This window comes from Alnus glutinosa, chromosome 10, assembly GCF_958979055.1.
Source record: "Alnus glutinosa chromosome 10, dhAlnGlut1.1, whole genome shotgun sequence".
NCBI classification, from domain to species: domain Eukaryota; kingdom Viridiplantae; phylum Streptophyta; class Magnoliopsida; order Fagales; family Betulaceae; genus Alnus; species Alnus glutinosa.
In genome coordinates, this window is record NC_084895.1 from 15784237 (window position 1) to 15793926 (window position 9690).

Below are 9690 nucleotides of genomic sequence, written 5' to 3' on the forward strand. Positions count from 1 at the left end.
CTAGTGAATAATAGAATTGGAAAGAGGATAAGAAAAAGATCCTGTGTTTGCAATTTTTAGACCACTACCATTCCCAACTGTAACCGTGTCATCTCCTTTGTAAGGTTGCTGCAATGCCAACTTTTCAAGTGTTGCTTTGATGTGGTGATTTGCAGCGCTATCAGCCAGCCAGTCCCCTTCTTCATGCAGTGTATTGGCTTGAGACACCAGAGCTGCAAGTTCACTTGACGGATGCATGTCTTCCTTGGTAGGAGAAGTCCATGCGATGATAACAATCCAAGGCTTGGTGGTTGCTTTTCCACAAATTTGGCACGTCAGTTTGGGAAGATCTGATGTTGAAGTGTGTCCAAAAGGTGCCTTACCAAGGATGGATTCTCCTGCCGGGTTGAAAAGGCTTGTTTGATTGTTGCTGAAATTTCCTGAATTCATTGGCTGGCCACGCCCTTGGTTGTTCCATGATGACTGGCCACACCCCTGGTTGCTCCAAGATGGCTGGACCTGCTGCTGGTTGCTCCAATATTTTTGCTTAGAGGCTGAAACTTCTGCGAGTACAGAGCAAAGGAGCCCATGTCTGTAGAGGATCGAGCTTTGTTGATCCAATAGTTGTTCATGACTCAAGAGTTCACCTTAAAATTCTGCTAGAGACATGGGTGCATCCCTGGTAGAAAAGGAAAAGGATGTAATGAAAGAATTATATTGTGGATTAGTCCTCCCAAAATGTAGGAGATAACATCCTCATCATCAACGGGCTTTCCTGAGAATGCCAATTCATCACCAAGAGATTTGGCTTGGTGACCAAAATCAGTGCAGGATTATGATCCTTGACGTAATAGTTGAAGTTGACGCCTCAGGTGGTTGATCCGGGATCGTGATGGAGAGAGGCATACTGAGAAGCCAAATACCAATGCACTCCAAACTTGTCTGGACGTGTTCAAGCAATAGATGGTGGTAATTATTTTCTGAGATAAAGAAGCAATGAACCAGCTTAATTAGGAGATACTGATCCTTCTTTTCTCAAAGAACAAACACAGGATATAGTGTTTTCACAGACTTAAACCAGTGATTTGTAAAATATTTGTCACGTGTTTTAGTGGGGTGTTACACCTACTGATGTGATTTTTCTTCCCTTGTTAAAATCATTAAGTTAATAAAATGATCCTTATCCTTCTAAAGGATGGTCTCCATGATCCAATCTTCTTGGGAAGGTCTACATCATGTGTGTCTTTTATCACATGTAATATATGTACGGTGTTAGAGACACAGCCAAGTAGTTAGGGGAGGCTAGGGCATTTGGCCCCCTATTTTTTTTATTTTGCAAAAAAAAGCTTGCTTTCCCCATATATATATATATATATATATATATATATATATATATATATATATATATAACCTGTAAAATTTTACAAAAACCACCCCTCTTCCAATCCCCTAAAGTTTTTGAAAAAAAAAAATTATAAAAAGGTTTTTTTTTTTTGGTTAAAAAAAAAAAAAAGTATAGGCTTGTTATGTCAATGTTTTCTTAGACTTTGTTTCTTTATGTTCCGTTTATTTGGGTGTAAGATATTTTTTGAAAATATTTTTTACTGTTTAGTGCAATCGAAAATAATAGTCAAATCGAAAAGTTTCTCGGTTTGATAAAAAAAGCTTCTTTAGTTTCGGGAAATGATTAACATTTTTAAATTTCAAAAATCATTTTTCGAGTTTGAGTTTCTCATTTTCAAATCGTTGGACCATCGTTGGACCATCACTAAGATAGACCTGGGCAACTGCTTGGTCACCATCAAGCTACCCTGGACCATCATTGAGCCACCTTCAGACCACTGTCGAACCATCATCGAGCTACCATCGGACAACTACCGAGTCACCCTGGACTATCACCGAGCCACCCCTAGACCACCGCTGAACCACCACCAAGCCACCCTAGACCATCACCGAGCCACTCCGGACCACCATTAAGCTACCCCTGGACCATCATCGAGCAACCATCGAGCCACTCTGGACTATCATCGAGCGCTCTCAGACCATCGCCGATCCATCCCCAAACCATCCTTGAGCCACTCCCAAACCATTGTCGAGCCAACCTGGACCACCATCGAGCCACCTCCGGACCATCCCTAATCCCTAGACCATCGCCAAGAATCCCAGGACCACCACTGAGCCACCATAGGACCATCGTTGAGCCACCTTAGACCATCATTGAGCCACCTCTAGACCACTACCGAGCCCTACTTGACCATCACCGAGCTATGCCAGACCATCACCGAGCCACCCCCGAACCACCACTAGACCACTACCGAGGCACCACCAGACCACCATCGAACCACCATCAAAACACTCCTGGACCACCACCAAGAAATTATTTTATATTAATATTTTTAAGTTGTGAATAAAAATTGATTTTTATAGGTTAATATGATTGAATGAAAATGTAAAAAAATAAAAATATTTGTGATTTTCCGTACACGCTTAACGCCAGAAAATATTTTATGCGGGAATTTTTTTTTTCCTAAAAAACGATTTGTTTGAAAATATTTTATGATAAAAAATATTTTAACCCAAAATAAACGGAATCTAATTGTCATTGAAATGAGAATTGGGAGACTTTTATTGTATTGTTGGCAGTTTTCTACCGACATGCAAAAAAGGAAAGATACAATTATTGACAGTATAATAAAAGTCTCCCAATTTTCTTTATTTCATTTGAATCACATTAAATTATTTATGTTGAATATTATCTCGAACCTAATGGAGATTTAAACATTTACTTATAAACCATGTAGCTGTGGCTACTTTCATCATTTTTTTAATACCTTTCATTTCTCTATTACTCTGTAAAGTATAAACTATGAAATCATAAGTTCATAACCACTTTATTCTTTTTTTCTTTCTGGAAAAAATATGGCTAGTTTCTTATTCCTTTTTGTTAGTTTATAATTGGCTTCATTCTGTTGGACAAAATCAATTCTTTGTGATGATGCTTTTAAACATGGATTCTGCCATTCAGAGTGCTTTCAGAAGATTCTGCACAATCTATAAGTCAGAAAAATCGAATCCCTTGCAGCCGTCCGGACGATGTGATATACCATCCGGACGACGTGATATACCGTCTGGACGTCCAACTGTCCAAAGCATCATCCGTCCAGGCGACGAAAACTTTCCGTCTAGACCTTTCTCTGTGTCAAGAAGCTTCGAACTGCTCCAGTTTGCATCCGTCCGGACGATTCAGCAGCACGTTCGGATGACACTTAGTGTTCAATAAGCTATGTGGTTTCTATCCAAAACACAGATATTGAAAGATCACTGCAACCGTTCGGACGATGTGGATTCCCATCCGGACGCGCTCATCCATAAGACAAGTATCGCATTCAAAACCCAGACGTCCGGACGCCAGTCTTCATGGTCCAGACGCGCGAGTTACTGGTATGGAAAATGCGTGCATCTGATCAACCGTCCGGAAGACCGTTCCCTTGGTTCGGACTCTCGAAGCCTTGATATGGAAATTGCGTGCAGCTAAAGTGCGACCGTCCGGACGACAGGGCAACACCGTCTGGACGAGGCTCAAAAAATCAGGAAAGAATTTCAGCGAAATTTTTGGAAAGCCGATCGTACAGTTGTCCGTCTGGACACCCTATGAATACCGTCTGGACGGTGCCTAGGTTTTTCAAGCCAAACACTCATTTGAACTTGCGGCCTATAAATAGAGGTCCATAAGCTTGAGAACAGCAAGAATTCAGTATTGAATTCCTTAGTACTTAGAGAGTTATATTGTAAGGTTATTGAGTTGAGTTAGTCTCTCTGAAGCCATTGCTGTGTGTGTTGTTGCTGCGCTGATTTGAAGTCTATCTTAAGGGTTAGCCCTAAGGTAAATGATTCCATTGAAAACCCCTTCAGACAGGAGATCTGGTTGGGAGGCGTTTGTGTTAGGTGACACGTTAGAGTGCAATGTACGACCATTGCATCAGGGATATATGAGTGCTACTACTTTGTAACTAGTCTTGTCTTCTGAATAATGGATATCTTGGGTTTGGTTGCTCCGGAGTGATTTTTCTCATATTGAGTTTCCACTTCGTTAACAAAATTTTTGTGTCTTTTAAATTTCGCATTGATGCTATTTTGTTGACACTTTGTTCACACACACTTGTTTATATTAGAAGTCAATTTAATTTTTCACTTTTAATATATATATATATATATTAATTCATTACCTTCTTTAGTTTTCTTCTCAAAGCAGTTTAAGGTTTGACATATATTTTATATATATATTTTTTATTATTAAAACTAATTTTGTGATTCAATCTATTTCTTTAACCTAGATATCATTTAATGTTTGAAGAATTTTTTTAGACAATTATACATTTTTTAAATTGCAACCTTTCTCCCTACTATTCTCATATGCATTGCATAGAATATATATATATATATTTTTTTATATATAATTTTATGAAAAATACTTTTGTCATTGGAGAGACATTGATATTATTTGATAGTTTACAGGGGTACATTGACACAATTAGTAGTTTGGAGGACACATTAATAATTGAGTGGTAGTTTAAGAAGGGTATATCTACTTTTCCTAATTTTTTAATTAAAAAAAATGTTTTCGACTTCATAGCTCATCAAACATAAATATCTTTTTTTGATAAAAAAAAAAAAGTGAAATAAAAATGTAAATTATAACATTACTTAACGTTTTAATTTCATCAACCCACACTAGCTTTTGTTTTTCTGGACAACAAACTTTTTAATTTTAATATTTCATTTTGTTGTATTTAATAATATATATAATATAATATTAATTAAAACTTATAAATAATGTGACAACATATTTAAAACATATATATCATTAAATAAATAAAAATTGATTGTCAAATATATAAAATCTAATCTTCACCCTAAAATTGCTTGATTCTTTTTTTTTTATACCATATCTGCCAAAAAATGACACAATTAAGAACCTTCTGCCACTTTCCTTTATACCATATCTGCCCTTCTACACTCTCCAGCACACTCTCTTAATATAAAACCTTATAATAATCTAAAATGGCAAGGGCATTTGAGTCAATAAAAATTCCCGCACGACAATGCCAGACCAACCACATCAAAATCAAAACCTAAAAAAAGCACACCAGGCGCAAACCAGATCCTCTTCCTACAGCCGTTCACAACACAGACACGACGGCCAATCCACCACCGTCGGATCTGCGTACTTTAGAACTTGAACCATAGAACCCACATAAGAGTCCCCAACCTTTTCATACGCACGGTGGAGAACACTCTTGAAAATCACACGCCTGTGACGCTATCTCCTCCCGTGTTTGAAATCACGCGGAATTATTTTCTGCTTCCAGTTCTTTTCAGATCACATCTCTGGACTCTGGCTTTCCCAAAACCCCTAATTTTCGATTTCTTATATAATTTCTAGTTTCATTTTGTTTCAAAAAAAGAAAAAAAAAATTTCTTTTGGATTCATAGCGATGGGTACTGGGGATCTTCTAAACATTCAGCCTACAGAACTCAAAGTCCAATGTAAGTCTTTTCTTAAACTTATTTGTCATGCTACTTTCTGTTTGTTTCCCTAGAAAATTTTGGAAAATCTAAGAGAGAGAAATTTGGGTGTCATGTTTTATGCTCCTTCGGTTTAAGAGGAATACCCAGAAGCGGATTTAGCGAATAGTTGCCGTTAAATATGTAGGACAAAGAGAAAATTATGAATTGTTTGGTTTGTGGTGTTTTTGGGAGGTTTCTTTTGTCATCCGTTTCTTTTGCGAGAAAATTGAGGAAAAGAAAAATGAAAGAATATGTTTTTTGTTTTTTTTGAAAATTTGTAACCATCTGAGTTGAGCTAAATAGTCGTTTTAGGTTCCTTTGAGTATCTATAAGCGTTATGAATTTTTAATTCTGTTCCCTGTTTGGTCCAATTTTTGTGATGTTAATTTTCCTCTTCGGAACCTTTTCAAGGTGTTTGTTTCTGATTTTGGGTTATTTTTGCATGTGATGGCAAAGTTGAATTGAAGAGGCAGAGTTCATCCTCTATGCAGTTGACCAATAAAACGGATAAATATGTGGCGTTCAAGGTAGTTTCCTTTTGAATTTTCATCACTGTGTTTGTTTATTTGGTTTATCTATGATTTACCATCAAGTCATTGTGCTAATGTTCTGTTTAATTTACTGAACATTGTAATTGATTAGGTTAAAACAACAAACCCCAAAAAATATTGTGTCCGTCCTAATGCTGGCATTGTTTTGCCTCGAACCACATGCAATGTTACAGGTAAGTACTTACTAATACTAAGTGGTTCATCATGTTGATTTCTTTTTGGTTGTAATATCATACTATTTCCATCTTCTAATTTAGGATTTATTTTTTGTAAGTTCTAATTTAGGATTTGAATTGCTTGGTGATAGGTCATATTCGTTCTGCATTTAGCTGTTGATATTATTCTTCATCAAATTTTTTCCCAAATGTTATAGGTAGTTTCCTGCATATGTGCGTGTATCTATTTACAGAAAAAAATGGTCAAATTTTAGATTTGAAATGCTTAGTGGTAGGTTCAAATAGTTCTATCATTTCACTTTGTATCTATATCTATCTATTCTTGATTAGTGCTTTCTTGGCATGTATTCTGGCAGTTACAATGCAAGCTCCTAAAGAGGTACCCCCTGATTTGCAGTGCAAGGACAAATTTCTTCTTCAAAGTGTGGTTGCTCCGGATGGTGCGACTACGAAAGACATAACCCCGGAAATGGTGTGATGGTTTTGCTGCTCTTTTGGGTGTTTTTGGGTGTTGTGTTGTTTTGGGTTGTTTTTCTTTCATGGACTCAGATTTGGTGTATTGTGTTTTTTATTTTTTAGTTTAACAAAGAGGATGGTAAGGTCGTGGAAGAGTTCAAGATGAGGGTCACTTACATTCCTGCTAACCCCCCATCACCTGTCCCTGAAGAATCTGAAGAAGGTTCTTCTCCCAGGTCATCGGTGCTTGAGAATGGGCATCAAAATCATTCATTGTTTGATGCTGTAAGTTTTTCGTTTCTGCTGTCTTGAAATTTATCCCTTTTTTTTTTTTTTCCCTATACATCTTTCCAAAACTATTTCAAAACCTTTGACCGAGATACTGATGCACAATTTGTTTCGTTATGGTCTGGAATGTTATTTTAAATGTTGTAATCTTAGGTATCAAGATCTTTAGAGGAGCCTAAAGAGAAGTCTTCAGAGGTAAATGTCTCTCTGCCCACCTTATGATAAATGTTTGTTTTTTTAATTATCAGTGCACATTTCATTTTAATAGTTGACAGATATTTTTTTATCATATTCTGTAGGTTTGCTTGTCACTTTTTTATGATTGCGAAACACCTTTTGTGATAGCTATCATTTTTTCAGGGCAAACATAGTGAGTTTGATGTTTTCTTCATGTTTGCTGTATGAATTTGACACATGATGACCTTAAATGTTGAGACTAGGTGGCAGAAGCTGCTATTGAGGAGATAGTAATGGTGGTACTAGATGTCCTTATAAGGCATTGATGTCTTACAATTTCTATTCTTCAACAACTAAGTCATAGGCTCTTAGTGTTGGTTTTCTTAATCATGTCTCTGTGTTCCAGTTTTGACAACCTCTCAAAAATATTTACTTTATGCCTGCAATTAACGTTATGATAACTCATTTTGAGGGATTAGGTGTGAAACTTGAATCAAGTAAAAAATTGTAAAGAGGGATGGTGGTGACTCTGTCATCTAATATTGCATGCAAGGAAAATTCAAAATTGGGAGGTCGTGGAATTTAATGGACCTACTATGTGGGGCTTGGAACCATTGATACAGTTAAATGACATGCTACTCAAAGAGTTGTTGTGGTTATTATAGTCACTGGCAACGCTAGGAAACAATATAGTTGTTCAATTCAGTTTTTTTTTTTTTTTTTTTTTTTTTTTTTTTTTTTTTTTAAAAAAAAAAATTTTAAAAAAATTCAATGTGCTGGGAAATGCATCTCCTACTCTAGGATTGCAAGTAATAGCCTGGCCTGTCTCTGAGGGTGTCCTCCTTAAAAGCTATTGATTTTGTGCTCCAGGAAGTGGTGTCTTAGTGACTCCTCCAAATTAGTTTATCAGAGAAATCAAAGTGTGAGTTGCTTCTAGGTTGTTGTGCAGGTGATTATTGGGAGTTTATCCATATAATATAGACCAATAGTTGCTTTTTTCATACATCTGTGGTGGCTAATATGATTGTAGTTTATTTAGATTAAGTTTTCATCCTTGGAATAGGCTTATAGGCCTCTTAGCTTAGGAAAAAGAGATATTATTACTCAAATAAAAGAATTTAAGAAATGAAAGTTAGAGTTTGTGCCTGGGTGATTTAGCTTTTATTGTATCAAAGACAAATCACATTAGCTTTCAGATCCCATGCTCTTAGCTATTGCCTATAATAGGTCATTTCTAATCTTAGCCAACACTTGTTAGACACCCACATGTCAACCTTCATATAGTGACAATAAGATACAGACAAAACTCATGTAAAATTTGTTCTGGAATTCAGGTTGCTTGTAAGATGTGGTCAAAGACAAAATAGTGTCAGGTGCTCACTAATTCTGTGGAAATTGTGTCTTTGTTTGAGGATCCCTGTTACGTACAGATCCTTTCTGTTGCAAGATCTTAGGTCCACAGACAGCAATAATTAAAAGTACAATTGCTTACTTAAGTTGATTAACGGATAGGATAATGGGGTACTATCTATCTTGAAAAATTTGTTGCTAAGGTTCAAACAGGGAGCTGGCCCCTTTAAGGAGTGTGTACTGAATAGGAAAACCATAGCCGTTTCGTTAATTATCTTCATGTGAATGTTGAAAATGCTTATCTTTTGTTTTAGTTGAAGTTTGTTTTATGCCTATCTGTTTCTATGCTTCATTTTTCTCAATTCTCCTCTATTACAATAGATTGATTACTTTATATTTTTGCGTTCAATGCATATTTTCCCTTCAGGCGTGGTCTATGATTTCTGAGTTGACTGAGGAGAAAGCTTCTGCTTTGCAACAAAATCAGAAACTACATCAGGAACTGGTATCGGTTTGTTTGTACTTTATATAACTGTTTGATCACTTTATTATGCCTTCTTTCTTTTGGGGCCTGAGGCTCTCAATGAAAATTGCATTCTTGATTGAAAGTTTATATAGAAGTAAAATGGAAAAGAAATTCGTTCTTGTACAAATGATTTTTTTACCAGTTCTACAAATTTGCTTTTCTCTGTCTTTTCAATAAATTTTGTGATTCCTGCTTGTTATACCTCGTCATAATGTCATAACTCTATTTGCCAGGATCTTGTGAGAAAAGAAATTAGCAAAAGTCGAGCTGGTGGCTTCTCTTTATTGGTTGTGGTGCTGGTTGGTCTCCTTGGCGTCCTCTTGGGCTACTTTGTCAAGTAAATGCAGAGACTGCATATCAGGCAATCTTTTAGTTGTTAGCTGGGTGTTGCAATCAACATTATTGATGCTCCTGATCTTCCTAAGACTTTTTTTTTAGGACTTTTCTCCTTTTAGGGTGTAAATTATAGCCTCTCATTATTGTATTTTGACACAGAATGATTGATTTGTCCAGTCATTAGAAGAACTTTTTCGGTTCAAAGGTTGGTTAGAAGGGCTCGGCTTATTGTGAACCTAATACATGTTGATGCTTGGTTTTAATCAAAGATTTTTATTTTTTA

General features: G+C 36.3%; 1 protein-coding gene across 1 annotated transcript; it reads left to right on the forward strand.

Moving 5' to 3' along the window:
* The first annotated feature begins 5102 nt into the window (after positions 1 to 5102).
* Positions 5103 to 9690, forward strand: LOC133880518 (vesicle-associated protein 1-3). Its single transcript, XM_062319469.1, has 8 exons — positions 5103 to 5526; positions 6004 to 6074; positions 6190 to 6271; positions 6631 to 6746; positions 6854 to 7015; positions 7172 to 7213; positions 8973 to 9050; positions 9305 to 9690. Exons 1-8 carry the CDS (start codon positions 5475 to 5477, stop codon positions 9410 to 9412), a joined length of 711 nt encoding a protein of 236 aa, XP_062175453.1. The 5' UTR covers positions 5103 to 5474; the 3' UTR covers positions 9413 to 9690.